The 22,983-nt window shown below is 40.1% G+C and overlaps 1 protein-coding gene across 6 annotated transcripts in view; it reads right to left on the minus strand.

The window, feature by feature from the left end:
• The window catches only part of GPATCH2L (G-patch domain containing 2 like), a 67,060-nt gene that overhangs the window by 20,654 nt on the left and 23,423 nt on the right, over positions 1-22,983 (minus strand). For 3 of the 6 annotated variants that reach the window (XM_079905941.1, XM_079905942.1, XM_079905944.1), the window contains exons 6-9: positions 19,909-19,976; positions 18,862-18,916; positions 16,848-16,933; positions 16-122 (exon numbers count right to left, since the gene is read on the minus strand). In XM_079905941.1, the coding sequence (XP_079762067.1) occupies positions 16-122; positions 16,848-16,933; positions 18,862-18,916; positions 19,909-19,976 (316 nt within the window). Of the gene's footprint in view, positions 1-15; positions 123-16,847; positions 16,934-17,285; positions 17,367-18,861; positions 18,917-19,908; positions 19,977-22,983 lie in introns of those variants that run through there. The other 3 variants (XR_013825136.1, XM_079905943.1, XM_079905945.1) reach the window with 3 other exon arrangements.

Consider the following 22,983-nt stretch of genomic DNA (forward strand, 5'->3'; position numbering starts at 1 on the left):
ATAAAGGATAACTACATATATAATTACTGGCACTTGGGCTGGACAGAGATGCTGTAGCCACAGGTTTCCGTTTCCTCTTGATGTCACGTGAACATGGCGGTCCTAGGTGTATGTTTGCCTGTCTGCAGATATGAGAAAGAAAAAATACTGTTTTAACTTCGTAATTCTTATTGTAAGAGAATATGTTCAGCCCAGATGAAACCCCTGACCCATTATAGACACAGACTAACAAAATGGGCACCATCCTTTGCCATCAAGTGTCAGTACAAGTTTATTCAGAATTAATCATAACTTATTCTTTATATACTATATATACCCACTGTAAACTTATCTGAATTCATGATTAATTTCAATAAGTATGTATTTCATTACATGCTCTTTTTTGTACAATTATTTTTCATAAAAACTATAACCGAAATTGTTCTAAACTCACTAATGAAATACCTATTCCCAACTGGTAATATATTGAAAAGTTTAACATTACATGAACACAGGTATTTGCACAGAATTTTAATAGGAAGTTTAACCCTTCTATCACTATAAATCTGGATTTTTAATAGTGTCTATATTACATAATAAGTAAGTTTAGTTTCTGTGATTTTTAAAAACATGTGGCAAAAATATGTTCCCTCAATTGAATATTCAGCTTATTTAAAAAAAAAAGAAAGGGGGGACTTCCCTGGCAGTCCAGTGGTTAAGACTCTGTGCTTCCACTGCAGGGGGTGTGCGTTTGATCCCTGGTCAGGGAACTAAGATCTCACATGCCACACGTCGCGGCCAGAAGAAAAAAAAAGAGTGAGAGCTTCAAAGCTAGAAAAGCAAAAGATTCTCTGAAAGGCAATGGACTTAACAATGAAATAGCTGGTAAACTATTTTTTTTAATTTTTATTTTTATATTGGAGTATAGTTGATTTACAATATTGTGTTAGTTTCAGGTGTACAGCAAAGTGATTCAGTTAAACATATACATATATCCATTCTTTTTCAGATTCTTTTCCTATACAGGTTATTACAGAATACTGAGTAGAGTTCCCTGTGATATACAGTAGGTTCCTGTTGATTATCTATTTTATATATAATAGTGTATATATGTTAATCCCAAACTCCTAATTTATCCCTCCCACAACCTTTCCCATTCAGTAACCATAAGTTTGCTTTCTACGTGTTTCTGTTTTGTAAGTAAGTTCATTTGTATAGCTTTTTAGATTCCACACAAAAGTGATGTCGTATGGTATTTGTCTTTGTCTGACTTACTTCACTTAGTATGATAATCTCTAGGTCCATCCATCTTGCTGTAAACGGCATTATTTCATTCCTTTTTATGGCTGAGTAATATTCCACTGTATATACGTACCACATCTTCTTTAACTATTCTTCTGTCAATGGACATTTAGGTTGCTTCTATACCTTGGCTATTGTAAATAGTGCTGCAATGAACATTGGGGTGCATGTATCTTTTTTTTTTAACATCTTTATTGGAGTATAATTGCTCCACAATGGTGTGTTAGTTTCTGCTTTATAACAAAGTGAATCAGCTATATATATACATATATCCCCATATCTCCTCCCTCTTGTGTCTCCCTCCCACCCTCCCTATCCCACCCTCCAGGTGGTCACAAAGCACCGAGCTGATCTCCCTGTGCTACGTGGATGCTTCCCACCAGCTATCCACTTTACACTTGGTAGTGTATATATGTCCATGCCACTCTCTCACTTTGTCCCAGCTTACCCTTCCCCCTCCCCATGTCCTCAAGTCCATTCTCTATGTCTGCGTCTTTATTCCTGTCCTACCCCTAGGTTCTTCAGAAACCTTTTTTTTTTTTCCTAGATTCCATATATATGTGTTAGCATATGGTATTTGTTTTTCTCTTTCTGACTTACTTCACTCTGTATGACAGACTCATTTTCTCTGGATATATGCTCAGGAGTGGACTGCTGGATCATATGATAATTCTATTTTTAGTTTTCTGAGGAACCTCCACACTGTTTTCTACAGTGGATGCACTAACTTACATTCCCACCAACAATGTAGGAGGGTTTCCTTTTCTCCACACCCTCTCCAGCATTTCTTATTTGTAGACTTTTTAATGATGGCCATTCTGACTGGCATGAGGTGGTACCTCTCTGTAGTTTTGATTTGCATTTCTCTAATGATTAGTGATGTTGAGCATCTTTTCATGTGCATTGTGGCCATCTGTATGTCTTCTTTGGAGAAATGTCTTTTTAGATCTTCTGCCCACTTTTTGACTGGGTTGTTTATTTTTTTTGCCATTGAGCTGCATGAGCTGTTTGTATATTTTGGAGATTGATCCCTTGTCAGTTGATTCGTTTGCAAATATTTTCTCCCATTCTGTGGGTTGTCTTTTTGTTTTGTTTATGGTTTCCTTTGCTGTGCAAAAGCTTTTAAGTTTAATCAGGTCCCATTTGTTTATTTTTGTTTTTATTTTCATTACTCGAGGAGGTGGATCCAAAAAGATATTGCTGTGATTTATGTCAAAGAGTGTTCTACCTATGTTTTCCTCTAAGAATTTTATAGTATCTGGTCTTATATTTAGGTCTTTAATCCACTTTGAGTTTATTTTTGTGTATGGTGTTAAGAGAATATTCTAATTTCATTCTTTTACAAGTAGCTGTCCAGTGTTTCCAGCTCCACTTATGGAAGAGACTGTCTTTTCTCCATTGTATATTCTTGCCTCCTTTTGTCGTAGATTAATTGACCACAGATGCATGGATTTATCTCTGGACTTTCTATCCTGTTCCATTGATTTGTATTTCTGTTTTTGTGCCAGTACCAATACTGTTTTGATGACTGTAGCTTTGTAGCATAGTCTGAAGTCAGGGAGCCTGATTCCTCCATCTCTGTTTTTCTTTCTCAAGATTGCTTTGGCTATTCCGGGTCTTTTGTGTCTCCATACAAATTTTAATATTTTTTGTTCTAGTTCTGTGAAAAATGCCATTGGTAATTTGATGGGGACTGCACTGAATCTGCAGATTGCCTTGGGTAGTACAGTCATTTTGACAATACTGATTCTTCCAATCCAAGAATATATTTTTCCATCTGTTTGTCTCATCTTCGATTTCTTTCATCAGTGTCTTATAGTTTTCGGAATACAGGTCTTCTGCCTCTTTAGGTAGGTTTACTCCTGGTATTATATTCTTTTTGATGCAATGGTAAAAGGGATTGTTTCCTTAATTTCTCTTTCTGATCTTTTGTTGTTAGTGTACAGAAATCAAAGAAATTTCTGTGTATTAATTTTGTATCCTGCAACTTTACAGAATTCACTGATGAGCTCTAGTAGTTTTCTGGTAGCATCTTTAGAATTTTCTATGTATAGTATCATGTCATCTGCAAACAGTGACGGTTTTACTTCTTCTTTTCCAATTTGGATTTCTTTCATTTCTTTTTCTTCTCTGATTGCCATAGCTAGGATGCTGGTATGCTATTTTAGTTCCCTACTTCCTCCTTCCTCTCAACCTAGATAGATCCTACCCCTGACTAAGGACCAAGCTGAGCCTCACGTTTATACAAAGCTTTCCTTGAACATCTTAGGCCTTATCTACCATGAATCATTATTTAACCGGTGTATACATATCTTTTTTCCCTAATGAGGCTAATCTCCTTGAGAACAGGGACTATATTTACATTTCTTTCATAATTTTCCAGTGACCTACCAACTTCCGCACAAGGCATATAGCTGATCCCCACTAAATATCTGTTGAAAAGAACTGATACGAATGACTACAAGTTCTAAAAACAAAATACTCAACTGTACACTTATAGGTGGTTAAAATGGTAAAAAAAAATTTTTTTTGGCCATGTCGCACAGCTTACAGGATCTTAGTTGCCCACCAGGATTGAACCCGGGCCCACGGCAATGAAAGTGTCAAGTCCTAACCACTGGACTGCCAGGGAATTCCCTAAAATGGTAAATTTTATGTTATGATATTTTACCACAATTTTTAAAACATAGCCAGAGTACAAAACATATAAAAAGGACTCTAATAAAATTATATCAGATGAACTCCTAATTCGTAGTCCTAGCTGGGGATTCAATCTCATGGCTTAATAGTCTTAAAACTGAAACCTCAGTCAAATCTAAAAGAACCTAGTTAGCAAGGCAACAAGACTACTGTTGAATGGGCAAATTTTCCTATTCAGAGGTCCCCAATCTGGCAACTTCCACAGTTTAAAAGCATATGGAGGGCTTCCCTGGTGGCGCAGTGGTTAGGAATCCGCTTGCCAATGCAGGCGACACAGCTTCGAGCCCTGGTCCTGGAAGATCCCACATGCCGCGGAGCAACTAAGCCCATGTGCCCCACAGCTACTGAAGCCTGCGCGCCTAGAGCCCATGCTCCACAACAAGACAGGCCACCACCAATGAGAAGCCCATGCACCACAACGAAGAGTAGACCCCACTCGCCGCAACCAGACAAAAGCCTGAGCACAGCAACGAAGACCCAACGCAGCCAAAAATAAATAAATAAAAAAAATAAATTTTAAAAAAGCATATGGGCCTGTGTATGCACATGGGTTCTCTCTCTCTCTCTCTCTCTCTCTCTCTCTCTCACACACACACACACACACACACACACACACTCTTTAAAGAGCAAAAGCTTAGGAGTCAATTCAATTTATAAATAAGAAAATAAAAGAATTTGACTGAAATCATAAGAAAACTTTTAGAATGCAACACTACACTACAACAGGTAGATATTTACAATATAAAGCCTGTGGTTTGGAAAATTCCACCAAATCACCTTATATTGATCATTTACATCTATACGGCAAAAGAGTTAACTGCAAGTTAGGTACTCCATGAATAGTTAATTCTGAAATCCCAAAGTGAAATGTAAGTATAAACATGTAAAATAGGGAAACAATCCATTTTTCATATCCTACAGAGTCCTGGGAATAAGTCTAAATCAGCATGCTGATTTAATAATTAGAAACATGGAGGACAGAACATCAAAGGTAGACAGGTCTAAATGCAGAGGTGATAATTTCCTTTGAAGCCAAAGACACAGGCAGAAAAGAAAGTGACACTACAAATTTTGTTTCTCCTCAAAACAGAAAAATGTACAGAATAGAACTTCCATTTTTTCCACAAACAAGGTACTTGAGTATTAACTATCCAAGCTCTTTGCTCTAATTCAATCATGCTTCTCCTAAAGACCTTCAGAAAGAGAAACAAGTCAAACAAAGGGTAACAGTTTACAGCCATGCTCTTCTTTACCTTAAGCTCACTAAAGGACTCTCCAAAACTTTTCAGATTAAATGTTAACACCATTTCTTCAAACTAAACTATGTTATTAGACAAGACAGTGGTTACCCTTGAGCTGTGGGTAGTAGGGGAAGAGGGACAGTGACTAGAAAAGGCACAGGGAACTTTTGGGATTCTTTCTGCTAATGTTCTGTTTCTGGATCTAGATGCTGGGTTACTTGGATACGGCTTCATGAAAATTCATCAGGTGTATATTTCTTTGTACACTTCTCTGTATGTGTATTATCCTTCAATAAAAAGTTTAATTAAAAAATATTGCTCTTTGGGCTTCCCTGGTGGTGCAGTGGTTGAGAGTCTGCCTGCCAATGCAGGGGACACGGGTTTGAGCCCTGGTCTGGGAAGATCCCACATGCTGTGGAGCAGCTAAGCCTGTGCACCACAACTACTAAGCCTGTGTTCTAGAGCCCGTGAGTCACAACTACTGAGCCCGCATGCCACAACTACTGAAGCCCGCGTGCCTAGACCCTGTGCTCCACAACAAGAGAAGCCACCGCAATGAGAAGCCTGCGCACTGCAACAAAGAGTAGCCCTGGCTCGCCGCAACCAGAGAAAAGCCCGCGCAGCAACAAAGACCTAACGCAGCCAAAAATAAATAAATAAAATAAAATAAATAAATTTATATATAAAAAAATATTGCTCTTCAAGGTCAATCAATGTTTATAAAATGCTAAGTTTTGACAGATGCAAAATAACAAGCAGAAGAAAAGCACTCAAAAGGGTTTTAAGATAGTAATTCTCAAAGTATTAACTTGAGCTAAATGAAATAAATACTGCCTTTTATTTACACACCATCCATCATTTCACAGCTCTGCATGTTTGATGTATGTCAGTAAGATGGTTGAAGGCACATATTATCACTCCTTTATGGATCTAGTAAGTAACATTTATCTCACATTTTCCAGGAATGACACATTTTGGAGTAAAAAGATGAAGCCATTTATGTACCAAAATGTTTACATTTTTAACCGCTTTAAATGGAAATATGGCAGTTTTTAAATGCTTATCTATTTCAGTAAAATGAAAATAAGTATTACTTACCTACTATTCTGCACATAGTTATTCACTGCACTATATTCTGCAATGTCCTTAGAAGGCTGCTGTGGACTCAAAGGCTTAGGTGGCCCTTGCACTACCAGCCCCTCTAGGCCTTGCTTCTTGGATCCCCACTCGTCCCTGCTCGGTGATGTTAAGGGCTTCAGGGTTAATTGTCCCTACGTTAAACGACCCCCCACCCTGACTGCTAAGCCTTCAGCCTGTAACTTCTCTGCAGTAAACGATCTACTTCTACCACCCCATTCCCACTCCTAATTGTTACGCCTTCAAATTTTGTAAATTCCTCTGGTTATAACTTAGGAAAGAACTGAAGGCTTTCTGAAACCAGGTAACACAGTTTATTAAGTCAATAACCTTATTTTGTTGTAAAAGTACATATTTCTGTGTGGACTATTGCCTTTCTACTCAGGAGGGTTTTTTTTTTGCTCCTTTCATTGTTTACTGAGTTTTTACTGAGCACTGGGTGGGTTTGGTGGTGAACACAACAGACAGTCTCTTCCCTAATGGGCTTGTAGCCTAGTCCCATTTCCAGCTGCACAGCTTTCCTAGTTACAGAATCTGCATAAGAGAGAAACTGAGGCAGAGATAAAGAGAAGTCATGTTCATTCCTAAAATTCAGCTTAGTGCTCCTTCCCTCTTAAAACATTTCTCTTAAGATCATTTCCAGGTTGGAGAGCTATTTCAAAAGAAGTAGAATAACTTCACAACTTAGGGCTGAGTACAGAAGGTATATCTTCTCTGTGTGCCTTCCTAGTAAAGATATGGGGAGGGAGGATGAGACACAGCCGAACTGTTACAGTAGGACAGGTCCAAGTGAACCCTAGTAATGGTAGAGTTTACAGCTTGGGGAAATCTAATTTTCCCTACTTGGGAAAAACCTTAGAGCAGGGGTCCCCAACCCCTGGGCCACGGACAGCTACCAGTCCGCAGCCTGTTAGGAACCGGGCCGCACAGCAGGAGGTGAGTGGCGGGCAAGCGAGTCAAGCTTCATCTGCCGCTCCCCATCTCTCACATTACTGCCTGAACCATCCCCCATCCCCCCACCCTGTCTGTGGAAATACTGTCTTCCATGAAACTGGTGCCAAAAAGGTTGGGAACCGCTGCCTTAGAGGACAAAGAAGGACGGGAACTCAGAACGAGCCAGGGGAAAGTCAAGAGGAAGCTGGGTGCTCGGAGCAGGAGGGTTAAAGGAGACAGGAGATGAACCTGCCGTGCTGTGCAGCACATTAAGAACGTTAGGAGAGGCCTGCACAGGAGTGGAGAGCACTCTGTGTGGGCTGGAAGGGTCCCTTGTGTTCTTTGAGGACCTGTGCGTGGCGGCAGGCAACTGCTGCAGCTCAGCTTCCTATTCAAGAGGCAGTTCCAATTTTCTGTTTATCCCCCAAAATTCCATATCTATAAATTGTAGACATAAAGCATTAAGGAAGGGAAAGAAAAATAGACTGAACTATCCCCACCCCCATTTTCACTTAGAAGTATTTAACCACTTGGCTCCCTTTCTGTTTAATGTGTTATTTCTTTAATTCGTGTTGTTTTATTTTTGTATCATGTTACTTTTTTTTTCACTGTACACGGGCCTCACTCCTGTGGCCTCTCCCGTTGCGGAGCACAGGCTCCGGACGCACAGGCTCAGCGGCCATGGCTCACGGGCCCAGCCGCTCTGCTGGATCCTCCCGGACCGGGGCACAAACCTGGGTCCCCTGCATCGGCAGGCAGACTCTCAACCACTGCGCCACCAGGGAAGCCCAAAATAAACTGGTTTTTTGTTTGTTTGTTTGTTTTGTTTTTTTGCGATACATGGGCCTCTCACTGTTGTGGCCTCTCCCGTTGCGGAGCACAGGCTCCAGAAGCGCAGGCCCAGCCGCCATGGCTCACGGGCCCAGCCACTCCGAGGCGTGTGGGATTTTCCCGGACCGGGGCACGAATGTATCATGTTACTTTTTTGTAGACCTTTTATATTTTGGTTATTATAAACTACTACATTATTTTCGTTATTAAACTACTTTTTTGTATTCTGAAGAACAAAAAGAAAATTGTGTTCTTTTACTCTGTGTCGCTGTCTCACAAGACAGAAACTGAAAAGGGACAACACACAGGCGAGGCATCACAAAGGACAGGAGAAGAGTGTGAGCTTCCCCTTCTCACCAACACACAAACCCCCATCCTTATAGGTTGAACGGCAGAAGATTTAACTAGATTTTTAAAAACTCTTTTTAAGAGCAGTACACAGTTGCTTTTGTGTTGAACCATGTACTGTGTGAGGAGGGACAGGACCTTTCAATTATGCAGGGGCAAAAAAGGCTAAGTATTAGTTAAGCTAAAATCTCTACCAAGTTAAAACTTCCTTCTCAGTTGAAGTGGCATATGGTTATCAGAATCATGTAAGGAACTTTCACAAAATACACATCTCCCACCATGCTGGGATAGGAGAAGAATCTGTAATGTTTATTTTGAAATTCTTCCTCAGGTAATTCTCATAAGCTTCTACCTACTGTGAAAATTACTGAGCTAAAAAAAACAGACCAAATTCCCAAAGCCAAGCTAGTCCATAAAACAAATCTAAATATTTAACTTAAAGAATAACAGAATGACTAAATGAATATAAATGTAGATGAAAGTATTGTTCCCCAGTATGCAAGCAATGAACCCAGAGAAAAGACAGACAGCGAAGCTCACTCTTTTTCTGTTTCATCTGATCTGGGCCTCAGTACTCTTTGGGCACTACTTCTTTCACAGCATGAATGCCAGGTCAGTACTTCCCCTAAAAGCATCACATTCAGCAGCATTTCCCGAAAAGAACTTAGGGAGGTGGAGGTGGAATGAACATTAAAAATAATAAATACACTCTTTAAAAATTCTTACTTCAGGAAAAATCAGTAAATTCACTTCATAAATGTGAAGGTGAATGCTGAAGATTAACAATTAATTGAAAGAGTATTCTGTATATCCACACATAAACAAAACAAATCTATTTCATTTTTTACTGCAGGTAACTGAAAAGATCAGGTGAGTTGTTAAAACTGCAGTGTTACTTAGGAAACTAGGCAGATCACTATGTCCCTGGGGCAGGAATGTACTTTTAGGGAAAAACAAAAACAAAACTTACTTTGAGAAATACATGCATGTTTAATAGAACCAATGTTGGCAAAAAATAACTGAAGTGACTGCTTTAGATTTAGAACAAAGATGTTTAGAGTCACTCCTAAGGAAAGAAAACAATCTTTATCTGCCGATGGCAAGCGAATTTAAGGAATGGTTCACCTTCAAAAATCACTCATTTTAAAAACTCACTGAAAAGTTCATTTTTTGGTATGAAATAAAAATAAAATTTATTGGGAAAAGGTATTTATTTGCTGTACTTTTCCTTAAGCACACACAAATAAGTAACATCAGGAAAAAATTATTGATATTTCTAAGGACCATAGGTCATATACATCATATATTCCAATTATTCTCCTTAATTACTAATCTATTCACCTCAATTTTTTTTTTTTTTTTTGTGGTACGCGGGCCTCTCACTGTTGTGGCCTCTCCCGTTGCGGAGCATAGGCTCCGGACGCGCAGGCTCAGCGGCCATGGCTCACGGGCCCAGCCGCTCTGCGGCATCTTCCTGGACCGGGGCACGAACCCGTGTCCCCTGCATCGGCAGGCGGACTCCCAACCACTGCGCCACCAGGGAAGCCCCACCTCAATTATTTTTAACAAAAATTTATGGAAGCCTACACTATGCTGGATGTGGAGAGGTTATATACAAGATGACTGAGCCAAGGGCCCGTCCACCAGGAGCTCACAACATAGTGAGGGAGGCCGATGCATAAAGAACTAACAGATACAAGACATTGAGCTGTAATCAAGGAACAAGGGAAGTGTGAAGGTAAATTGTGGTAAAAGAGGATTAAATCTAAGGACGTAGAAATCCCTTCCTCGCATATGATTTTTACCTTCAGGCTTAACTGACATTTATCAAACACCCAGTAGGGGAAATGTATTTTCACAGACTTGCACGTATGAGAGGATCCAGGCCTTCTGACACTAGAAGCAGCCAGAGAGAGAAAACGACCTCACAATTAGAGGACACAAAGGAGCTTTATCTAATAGGAAGAGATCCTAGCAATCCCACTAGTGTTTTCATGCAAACCTAACTAACCCTCAGCAGTCTACGACAAACTGCTCACTAGCACCTGAAAATTCTCCGTAATCTACTTCCCTTGGCTGGGCCAAGGTTAGCATATCATGAAGCTGTTTCATGTCACCCACAGGAACAGAATAGTTTCACATCAGTTGGAAGGATGGGTATATTACAATAGCAAAACAGAGAGAGAGAAAATGCTTTCATCATTCCACTCTGGCAGTAAGATGCCAGCTGGCTGAGAGCTGCTATAAACAAGACTGTCCAACAGCGGACAAAAGATTCCAGAACTGTGTACTATATAATGGGAATTCCAGTAGGATTGGGCAGCCTTATGGACAACATTAGAGCAGAAACATTTTCTAACACATGACCAAAACCAAGGCACTAAAGAGGTGAGCAAGAGCTGCTGTGCATCACAGCATCCCAACAGATAGAGGACTAATAAAAGGTTCTTTCCCCCAAGCCCCGAGGTAAAACCTGAGGCTGTTTACTATGGCTCCAAAGGTCAAAATAAACAGTATGAATTGAGTCTTCTTTTTGCTCTTTGAAACTCCTTGTCAAGTGGCACAGCCAGCTGGGCACACAACTCTGATATGCAGATCATAACGTTTGTGAACAGATAAAATGAATTACAATGAGTGCAGCCTATCACATTTCAACTCTCTATCGGGCAGGAAGGTCTCTCTTTTTCACCCAGCACTGTCCAAATGACTCCTCTTATAGTCCACCTGAGGTCATTTTAAGCACCTCAGGAAGCTGTACTACTTCTCATTAGCAAACAACTCTGGAAGCCAACTCAAGGTTTGTAAAACTGCAATTATCCTAAGAACAGTGTAGGGTGGTAACTATATAACAAAAATAATAATTTTAGCTACCAGTATGCTAAATATTCAAATATATTATTTCATTTTGAGCCCCACTAGCCCCCAAAATATTAATATTTTCATTTTCAAGGTGAGGAAATTGAGGTATGGGGAGGTTAAGTCTTTCACCCAGGTAAAGCCAAGATTCTTACCTGAGTCTGCCTCACACTAATATGAGATTAAGAAGGAATAAATGGAAATGGTGATACATTACCAAGTCACCACCCCAAATAGAGGAAAGGTCAGGAAAGTTGGAGAAAACTCAAAACTGCCGCAAGATACTCAAAAACTACAACTGGTGACTTGTGTATCACACAAAGAGATGTAGCAATTGATAAGTTCCAGTTATGGTTTTCTAAGACAATAATGGTTAAAAAAGAAAAAAAAAAGCTATCCTTCACAATCAATAAATCTCTCATTTTGGGAAAAGCTGCCTACAGCACTAGTTCCTTATTACCATTCCATGACTGTGTCCTTGACAGCAATACCACCGCCTCTACCAGAACACCAATCACACCATCTGCTGTTGGAGCAGCAGCAATCCTTAATACCGGAACCAAGTCTTACTACTTTAATAGCAACAGCCCAATACCAGCAACCAAAACAACCAAACCAAAACAGCTGGTTTACAAATTTCATCTGGGTACCCTGCCCACTACCCACACACCCACCCACCAACTCTGCCCATTTGTTAATCACTATGTGCTGGGCACTGCACTAGACCCTAGCACTCTCTTCCTCACCTGCAGCAGTTCTCCAAAGCTACGTGAAGCCCAGGGTTCTACCTCCCATATAGAACTGTGCTCAGAACAGCAAAGCACAGAGCTCATACCAATTATGAAATGGGATTTCCTGCTAAGCAAATTACAAAGCACCAGTCATAAAACCACATGCATTTAGGGTGATAGTTCCCAACGCTGGCTGTATATTAGAGATACCTGGGAGCTTCAAAATACTGCTAATGCCTGGGCCTCATCCCAGGCCGATTAAATCAGAATCTTGGGACCTGGTGGCCCAGCATGGATATATTTTTTAAAGCTTCTCAGGTGATTCAAGAGTACAGCCAGGGATGAAAACCACCAAACTTACTTATTTCTAGAGTGGCACTTCTAGAAGAAAACCGCTTAGCCCCACAAATCGATTAGGTGGTACAAAGACTCGCTCTCATTGCACTTGCCATGTGGGCTGTATTAAAATGACACATCAATCAAACGTTCTCTTAAAATCAAGGTCCTGTTATTTCTTTGTTTATAGCAATGAAATTCTAAACAAGAGAGTACCTTGAGGTCACTCATCGCCCCCCAGCGGTCCCCAGGCCTCACTCAGAGAACCAGAGCTGTGTTAAGGCTCCAGCAGTGAGGAAGGGGGTTGTTGAGGAGCACTCCCTCTCACACAGCTGAGGGTTTGGGGGAGTGGAACTGGCCATGTCCAGGCAGCAGGCAGCCTCAGCTCAGTAACCCGAAAGGAGGAAATCTTCACCGTTCAGGCATGATTATCAAACTCTTTGTGCTCTTACAGGAGAGTAATTATAGGCACGTGAAAAAAGGGAAGCACTCCCCAAGGAACTCTTCCTCACATGCTTCCCAAGAGGCAGTAGGGCCATTAAAAATTCCATGATGAAGAGGAAAAACAGCCTGGGAACAGCCAGGAGGCAATACAGCAAATTAATACACCAGCCCTCCTCGGGGAAAGCTGTGATAAAACAGGAAACACTTCTCTCTTCGCAAAATAAAATTATACCCCTAATGATAACATAGTCACCACACACACACACACACACACACACACACACACACACGCGCGCGCGCACACACACACACACAAATCGTTCTAATAATGGGTATGAAATTCCCAATGCTGCCCAGATGCTTTGAAAGAAATCTTTTCCTACTACAAATAAAATAGAATAAGAAAAAGATAAAATTTCCATTCGAAACAGTTTTTCATACGGTCATTCACCTGCCTCTTCCCTACCACCAGCACTCTTTAACATTCCTTCCTAGGTGCCAGGCTTTGTTAAACAGTCCACTCTTTACAAAGCCCACCATCCACTTGTGAATCTGATCTCATCAGTCAGCCACACTGGAGCTAGACTGCTCCTTCTCTACTGACTACTTAGCGGGCAGGGACCCTGCTATTAGGGAAAACAGGGAGCCCCGAGGGCTAAGTGAGACCATCATCCACACTTCCTAAAACCTGCATAGGTCACTTGTGCTGACCATTTCCCACAGATCAGGGGTTGCCAAACCATTGATTGTGCACCCTCACCAGGAAAAAATCTGAACAAACCCTCCTTATATATGTAATACACACACATAAAACAAAAATATGTGCTGCTAGACTAATATATGTACAACTGAAAGCAAAAAAAAAATTTTAAGGATGATAATAAGTAACTGTATTTATTTAAAATACATTTAAAAATTTTTTAAATTTCTTCCCTCTACCCCAAAGAACCTTCATGTTTGCAACCTACTTTGTATCCACTGGCCCAGGAATGATGTCAGGCAGGACAAGGATGAGCTATAATTGCCCACATTCTCTCATCTTGCTTTCAGCAATGGTCTGAAGCAATAAGCAATATTTCCCTAGAGCTGAGTGCACCAGAAACACAGCCTAGGCTTCCTTATGTTTCCAAGTCCAGCCACCAGCACTGCTGGTAAAAGAACGAAGATAATGATGTGGGTAATGAGATACACAAAGAAACAAGAAGCTCACACCCACTCCAACCAGGATAAGGCCTTAAAGGCAACAGGAAACCTGATAAAAGCATGGATACCAATCTCAGCACAGCACAGTTCTAGGCAGCAAAGGTAAAGGGAGAAAGGCAAATAATACACTTTCAGCATCTGACATGACATGGTGTTACTTATACAGTCCTTCCAAAGACCACACACAGCCATGATTTTATTTGGTATTAAGACAAACAGCTGTGTTGGTGGGAATGTAAATTGATACAGCCACGATGGAGAACAATATGGAGGTTCCTTAAAGAACTAAAAACAGAACTACCATATGACCCAGCAATCCCACTACTGGGCATATACGCTGAGAAAACCGTAATTCAAAAAGATGGGGCTTCCCTGGTGGCGCAGTGGTTAAAAATCCACCTGCTAATGCAGAGGACACAGGTTTGAGCCTTGGTCCTGGAAGATCCCATGTGCTGTGGAGCAACTAAGCCCGCAAGCCACAACTACTGAGCCCAACCAGAGAAAGCCTGCGTGCAGCAATGAAGGGCCAACGCAGCCAAAAATAAAAATAAAATTTAAAAATTTATTAAAAAAACAAACAAAACAAAACAAAAACAAAAAGGGGCTTGTAACACAATGTTCACTGCAGCACTATCTACAATAGCCAGGACATGGAAGCAACCTAAGTGTCCATCGACAGATGAATGGATAAAGAAGATGTGGCACATATATACAGTGGAATATTACTCAGCCATAAAAAGAAACGAAATTGAGTTATTTGTAGTGAGGTGGATGGACCTAGAGTCTGCAGACTCTAAGTCAGAAAGAGAAAAACAAATACCGTATGCTAACACATATATATGGAATCTAAAAAAAAGAAAAAAAAAGGTTCTGAAGAACCTAGGGGCAGGACAGGAATAAAGATGAAGATGTAGAGAATGGACATGAGGACACAGGGAGGGGGAAGGGTAAGCTGGGATGAAGTGAGAGAGTGGCATGGACTTATATACACTACCAAATGTAAAATAGCTAGCTAGTGGGAAGCAGCCGCATAGCACAGGGAGATCAGCTCAGTGCTCTGTGACCACCTGGAGGGGTGGGATAGGGAGGGTGGGAGGGAGATGCAAGAGGGAGGAGATATGGGGATATATGTATACGTATAGCTGACTCACTATGTTATACAGCAGAAACTAACACAACATTGTAAAGCAATTATACTCCAATAAAGATGTTAAAAAAAAAAGACAAATAGCTGGAGGACTGCTTTCGTATGGATTGAAATCTCATCTTCCAAGACAGCCTGAGCACCACCACCTCTAAGAAAAGCTCCCTGAGCCTGAGTGAGGAGCTGCTCCTCTGTGCTGCTATCACTCTGGTGCACACCTTTAGGCACTTGTCACTACAAATTGTAGTTCTCCATTTCCACACCTGACCTTCCCATGAGGATAGAAGCTCATGAGGATAGATAGGGGCAGTACCTAAACAAAGTGCCTGGCACACAGTAGGGAGTCAGCAAATGATGAATGAATGATGACTAAACAGCATGCAACTAAAGAAAAGGCCTTACAGCAATTTATTAAGATCCCCTAATCCTCCAAGTTCTTAGTTAACACCATGTGTGATAGTCTCTCTTTTCAAATGACTTTCCCTATTGAAATACTACTCTTCCAGTAGAAGGCTAGGCAGTAGGTTATAGTGCAGAGTTTATTATTACAGCCCACAGCAGAAGTTCTAACTGTATCCATGAAAGAATAATTTCTTTGTGCAGCCTTTACCCCAAATCTATGAACATATCCACTTAAGAATATGTTAGGAAGAAAAACAGAAAAAAAAAATCATCAGAACCTTGGAAAAAAATTCTTTGTGCCACTAGAAGTAATAAAAGTTCTATGGTTCAGCCTATTAGTTGCTCCTTGTGCACAAAAACCTGCTAGGGCATGCCATCACTGAAACCATATTTACTCTGCATGTCACCCAACTTAAGAGAATTTATATTCAGAGGCACTGGTTTCATTCTGCTATGCAGGTGCAGGATTCTTTCTGACAAATATATACTGAATGCCCAGTAAGTGCCAGACACTGTGTTAGGTACTGGGGACATATCAGGGAACAAGACAAGGTCCCAGAACCTAGAAGCTTATATTCTAATGAGAAACCGGGGGGGAAGTAGGAAGAAAAAAAAAAAACAATAAACAAAGTCATTTCAGACTGTGACTAAAGCTCTAAAGGAAAGAGATAATGAATGGTGAGTGGCACAGGTGGCCCCTTTAGACAGGGCGGTCTGAGAGGTCCTCCCTGAGGAGGTGGCCTGAGCTGAGGTGAGAAGGAGCCAATCATGGGAAGAGCTCTAAGAAGGCAGTCCAGGCAAAGGGAACACGTGTGAAGGTTCAGCGGCAGGAAAGGGTTGCAATTTTTGAAGAACAAAATGGAGCTCCCTGGTGCAGCTGGATCTCTTCCCCATGAGGAGGACAAAGTCTATGAAAGGAGGCTGGACATGAAGGCAGGAGTCAGATCATGCAGGGTTTTGCAGGTCATGGCAAGGACTATTAATAATGTTCTTTGAGGAAGGGGCTTCTAGGAGAAGGAATACGGAATAGGAGCCAGAACTTAGGTCAAAGTTGAGATTTAAATCACATCCTAGCCATGTGACCAAAGGAGAGAACTTCAACACTCTGCCTCAGTTTCTGCACCTATAAAACAACTACTGACCTCAAAAGGTTGTTGAAAAGATCAAATTGGATAGTATACACTAACATACTCTAATTTGCAAAGTGTTATACAAAGGAAATAGTATCATCTAGAAAAGAAGTCACTCGAAGACAATTACCTGGCAGAGCAGTGTGCTGGTGAACATCTTCGGTGAGAAGCATCAGCAAGAACATCCAGGGAGTAAAGGGGAGAAAGAGGATTAAACTGCAGGAATAAATGAGATTATTTCAGTATGGCTTATATGAAACAGACCTGATCCTAAAGGGCTACCTGCTACTTGCTTACTTTTGCCCTTTCACTGTTCAACTCTCTTGCCATACACAGACACCATTCAATAAAGCTGTGCATATTCAACAGTGTACCCAAGAATGTAGCATAACTGATCTAGCACGCCTCAAAAACCAGACTACTCCTTGGTAAGCAACAATTTTTCAAAAACTTCTGATACACAATAATTACTTAAATGGCAAAAGATAGTACTTTCTAACTAACATAAAGGGAACTCATGCCTACTGATTATCAGCCCTTGTTCCCAAGAATACTAGCATGAAATTACCTTTTCATTTCCTTATCCTGGCAGATGTTTCCAGTGAATAACTGGTTAGCACATACCAGCAGCAGTGTAGTGGAAACAGAACTAGATTAAGAATTAGAATACCCAACGTTTAGTTCCAGCCTACAACTGAGTTGCCATATATTAAAAAACCACAAAATCTCTTTGACCTTTACTATCCTCATCTGTAAAATAGACGTATCACTATCTGTCTTACCTATTTTATGGGATTATTGTGAGGGCTACATAAAATATTACTTTCGGTTTAACAAGTTATTTCAGTTTCTCATCTGTAAAACACCTATTCACCTCAAAAGGGGGCTGTAAGGATCAACTAGGACACTGTAATAAAAGTACCTCACTTTATGTTGGCTACCTTTCTTTGGATTTTTTCCACAATAAGTACTCCTTCCCCAAAATTTGAGAAGTAAATATATATCAACACTAGAAGAACACTGAAATGGTAATTTCAAAGGGACTTAAAAAGTATACAAACTAAGCAACTGTTCTGTCATAGAGGTTCCAGTCTCAATGTTGTATGACTTTGGGCAAATAGCTTAAACTTCATTTGTAAATAACACATCTCATTTGTAAATAACAGATCTGGACTAGGTGATCATCACAGGTCTCTTTGCCTTTAGATCCTCTGATGCAAACACAATTAATACCCTAGCTTAGTGTTCCCCAAACTGCAATCTCTCACATCCCACCTTAATGACTTTCTCTTTATCTGCCCACCACCTGCTCTACTTCTTATTTAATATTTTTCTTCATATCAATTATCTTTACTCACCCTTGTCCTTACTATATTTCTATGAAATAACAAGTTTGATAGAATGATCACATGTTTCTAAAGTAAATTATTGGAACTTAAAGTAAAAATTCTGTATCCACAAGCCATCTAAAATCATATAATAAATACACACCAGTTAGGTGTACCACTGTTCTAGTTCATTTTGAAACAGTAACTTCAAGATGAAAGTTCCAAGTCTAAAATGTTTATCAACTTAACAAGCTAATAAGCAGTCAAACAAAACAAAACAAAACAAAAAAACGATGGAGCGATAGAAAGCCTGAGAATTTTTACCTATCAGTCTTCATCTATTTTACAACTAATCATCAAGGTAAAGCAACCTCTCTCCCAGCAAAACTCAAAAGCCTCAAACGTTAAAGGAACATATTGAGAGTCACTGTCAGTAATTTTAAAATTATGACCCCTATAAAGGATTAGACATGCCAAGGGCCCCCTCAGGGGTAGCTAGGGTAAAAGAGTAAGAGGCTCTAGGCCTCGATCCCACTTTACCCAAAGTAGCTCTACCTTCCTCTGCTTCATATGTTTAGGATTCAACACTGTACTTCTCAGCACAGGATGCTGATGCATTCTGATTTCTTACTGCAAAGTTCGAAACCAGAATGACAACTGCATTCCTATGAAATATGTGTTGTAAGTAATAAACTGAAGGTCACAAGTTGAAACTAAAAAGGGGAATTAGTGACAGTTCTTATCAGTGAATACTAGATATTCTTGGAAAACAGTCCTCCAAGAAAATCAGAATAACATAAGGAACAAGAACCTTACCTCATGTGCACAAGCAGAAATGTGAGGAAAATCAGAAGCCAACGCTTTATTCTTTCTAAAGAAAAGGAAATCAAATGATAAAATAAAGATGACAAAGAAAAGCAATCTCACCTGATTTCGTTCTCTTTTCCCAGCTGATGGTAACCAGAAACTAAAGAGAGGGAGAGAATAAGAGCAAAGAAAACAATAAAAGAAGTGGTAGGAACATTATTAGAGAGAAGATAAAAAGATGTTGGGTTAATGAAGACAAAGAAATGAGGAAAAAAATGGAGTTGGAAGAGAAAAGGAGAGAGATGTTAAATGTGTATGAACTTTTTTGCAGAAAATAACTCTTCAAAGTAAAAAGCCTTTTAATGGAATGTAGAAGACTAGACACTTTTAAAAAATCTCAAGATGGTGGTGTGACACCCATGCACTCTCAGCTGTGCAATAAGAACAGGATCCCCAATTCAACAAAGGCATAAACCACATCTTGCCTATTTTATAGATTAAAACTTCAACCAGGCTGGATGGGTATAGGAGTATAACTGGATACTGACCATGACATGTAGTGGAGACACCAAAGAGCCAATCATGTTAGGGGACAAGGCTGTCACAAGAAAGGGTGGAATGATTTTCCTATAGCTACACATAGGCTTTCCAGTGGCACTTATCACAGTAGTTAGAACAAAAAGATATCTCTCTGTCTAGAGGTCTAAAAATGGGAAGACCATATAGGAGAATACAGAGGCAATCAGCCATTTTGAACAAAAAAATTTTTAAGAGACAGAAAAATGAATTTAAAATATAATATCCTTATTGGAGGCTACTTTTATAATGCAGCACCTATAGACATAAATAGCAAAGAAATAAAAACTAGTCTAGAAAGGAAAAAAAATCACTCTCGTGAGTTTAGGGTGTTAGCCATTTTAACTGTTATAAAGTACCCATCTTTAAAACCTTCTTTTTCAGCTCTACAATCGAATTTTTAGGTTCTTTCATAAAACGTTCCCCTGCTGCCTCCTTCAAGGAAAAGGCTAAGATAGCCAGTAAATACATAATACTTACTCTTTCTGCCGAGGGTCACTAATGAGGTGGCCTATCCTCTCAGTACCCAAATTACTCATGCTGGACTCCTGAAAAGGCAAAGAAGATAACAGTGTCATCTAACCACAGAAACAAATATGTAAGTATGATCTGTCATCAAGCTCATGTTTTCCCATAATTATACCAGCAACCCCAAAGCACAAGTCAGATTGTCAATCTTAAAATCCAACAGCGCCTTTTTGTGGGACTCTACTGTTAAAGTACTGTATGTTATTATAAACTTATTTTTCTCTAGTGATCAAAAAAAAGTCATTATAAACATTTTTTTTTACTATATACAGTATTTTAATATAGTGAGTGATACCTCTTAGAGTTATTAAAGTGTATCAAAATAGAAACACTTGGGGCTTCCCTGGTGGCGCAGTGGTTGAGAGTCTGCCTGCCAATGCAGGGGACACGGGTTCGAGCCCTGGTCTGGGAAGATCCCACATGCCGTGGAGCAACTAGCCCCGTGAGCCACAATTACCAAGCCTGCGCGTCTGGAGCCTGTGCTCCACAACAAGAGAGGCCCGCGCACTGCGATGAAGAGTGGCCCCCGCTTGCCGCAACTAAAGAAAGCCCTCGCACAGAAACGAAGACCCAACACAGCCATAAATAAATAAATAAATAAAATTTAAAAAAAAAAAGAAACACTTTAAAAAAAATCCAACAGCAGCCAATTTTTTTTTTTTTTCGCGGTACTCGGGCCTCCCACTGTTGTGGCCTCTCCCGTTGCGGAGCACAGGCTCCGGACGCGCAGGCTCAGCGGCCATGGCTCACGGGCCTAGCCGCTCCGTGGCATGTGGGATCTTCCCGGACTGGGGCACGAACTCGTGTCCCCTGCATCGGCAGGTGGACTCTCAACCACTGCGCCACCAGGGAAGCCCAGCAGCCAATTTTTAACAGGCCAGCACACCAATATCCCTAGAGTCATATGGTTTTAGCCTCAAGAGCCTTCATAATGGTATATTTACTGAGTCCTCACTGGTAACACCTAAGTATCTACTAACTAAATGTATACATGTCAAAGGACTTTTGTAACTTACAAAAATCGTCACCCTGTATTTTGCCTGTTAAACATGTCCTAAAGTAAAAATAGAAGTCTGTATAAATTGCTTCTTAAATTTCTGGTTCTCAAGATTGTAATATGAAATCATATCCAGAACACCACAAGCAATTCAGAAACTAATCATATCCAAAAAACTGGAAAATGGCAGAAGGCACTCACCCTACATTTAATGTGAGTACACTTACAGTGAACATCTATCACAGAACCTTGGGATGCGTACCAACAGTACAGGAGCAAGAGTTACACGCATATGAGCAAGTGTTAAGATGAGAGAGCGTAAGTCATAGACATGAATGTCAAAAATGTCAAGCCTGGTACTCAAACACATTTGTTTCTGAGCAAATATTATTATCTGCATTTGTCTATGTGTGTGGATTAGCCTAAATATTAGGGTACACATTTTAGCAGAACTGGCTATAGAAAAATTAATTTGAGGTCAGATTTCAGGTGGGATTGGAGCTAAATGAAAAGGCTTCACATACTGTATTCTTCATATTCTTCACTCCTTACACCTATGCCTCCTGGTCACAGACAAAGCCATGGTAATGGGGCCAAAGGAAAAGATGGGTGAAAAATGAGCTATTTGTTACAGCAGAAAAATTATTAACTTAAAGTGCCATAATGTTTAAATTTACAGTTTATTACTGTGTAAATTACAAGCAGTACTTTGCGTAATTAGCAGCTCGCTGGCAGGGAGCTGTGAATGAAACTCATTATTTATGATTACAATTTAGAAAAAGAGAAGAGAGATGGGGGAGGGAGAAGAAGGGGGGCAGAACAGTGACCTCTGGTAGAAATGACAAATATCCCTTTAAGGTGATGAAGATGAATTAAACAAGTAAATATTATCCTATTCATCTGAAATCATTAAAGACACATCCAATAGGCCCTACTCTCCTTCCATGCAAGCTAAAGGGAGCCTCCAGGATGAAATGATTTACCTCCATAGAAGCGGAAGGCTCTTATTTTATAGGAGCTGAAACAAAGTAAGGTAGGTGGTAGGGAGATCATCATCTGTCAAGCCTAACCAATAAAGAGAAAAAGTCAAGCCAGCGCTCTGCTCCCCACTCCGAATCTCCTGCCTCCCTCATGTATTCCTACCCTGCTAGCTGTCCTCATAAGAATAAGCTCTCAGAATAGCAAATGCAGCATTTTATCGCCTATAAAATGAGTAACCCAAAAGAAGAGGTATCATTCTTCCAATAAGCAAATGTCTTTCTAATTAGAGAGTTGAAGTTGAATTGAAAGATAAAAAGAATATGAATTCATCTGAAAATAAACAGCCTCATTTCTTCTGCAGAAAACAGTTCCCGGATTAATCTATGAAACAGTAGCTTCCTGACGGCAGGCAGACTGTGGGTCTGACCACTGTATACCTGGCTGGGCATAGAGCCTGACACACATAGGCACTCTAGATGCTTACTGAGTGAACACACACATTAATGATCTAGAATGCCTCTCCTGTCCTTATTCTTTGTCCACCACAATCCTCTCTGACTGGGTATGAACCCCAGCCTTAACCTATTTTCAATCTCAAAGCCAGAGTAAAAAATAAATAAAATAATTAATTAAATTGAAATTGAAAAAGATAAAAAAGTAGACCTGGGTTCAATTTCCTATATTTTGCCACTTCTATCTGGTTAACATCAGATATTCTTTAACATCTTTGAACCCATTTTCCTCATCCTCTAAAGAGAATATCACATTTTTTACAAGATTTTTGGGAGGATTAAGTGAACTGAGTGCCTAGCACAGTCCCTGGCAAAGGCAGAACTGAGTAAATGGTAGATATCCCTCCCTCATGGCCAAGGAGGGGCTTTTGAAATTTGATAACAGGTTTTTTTCCCCAGTTTTCTTCTTAAATGAATTCTAGAATAAAAGACCAAAGTTAGAACAAAAGAAGCATTCATGAATTCAAGGAGTCATAAAGAAGCCAAAAGTATTTCAACTTATATAATAATAATATAAGATTAATCAAAACAGTAGAA

The sequence above is a fragment of the Stenella coeruleoalba genome, assembly GCF_951394435.1.
Source record: "Stenella coeruleoalba genome assembly, chromosome: 2".
Taxonomy (NCBI): Eukaryota; Metazoa; Chordata; class Mammalia; order Artiodactyla; family Delphinidae; genus Stenella; species Stenella coeruleoalba.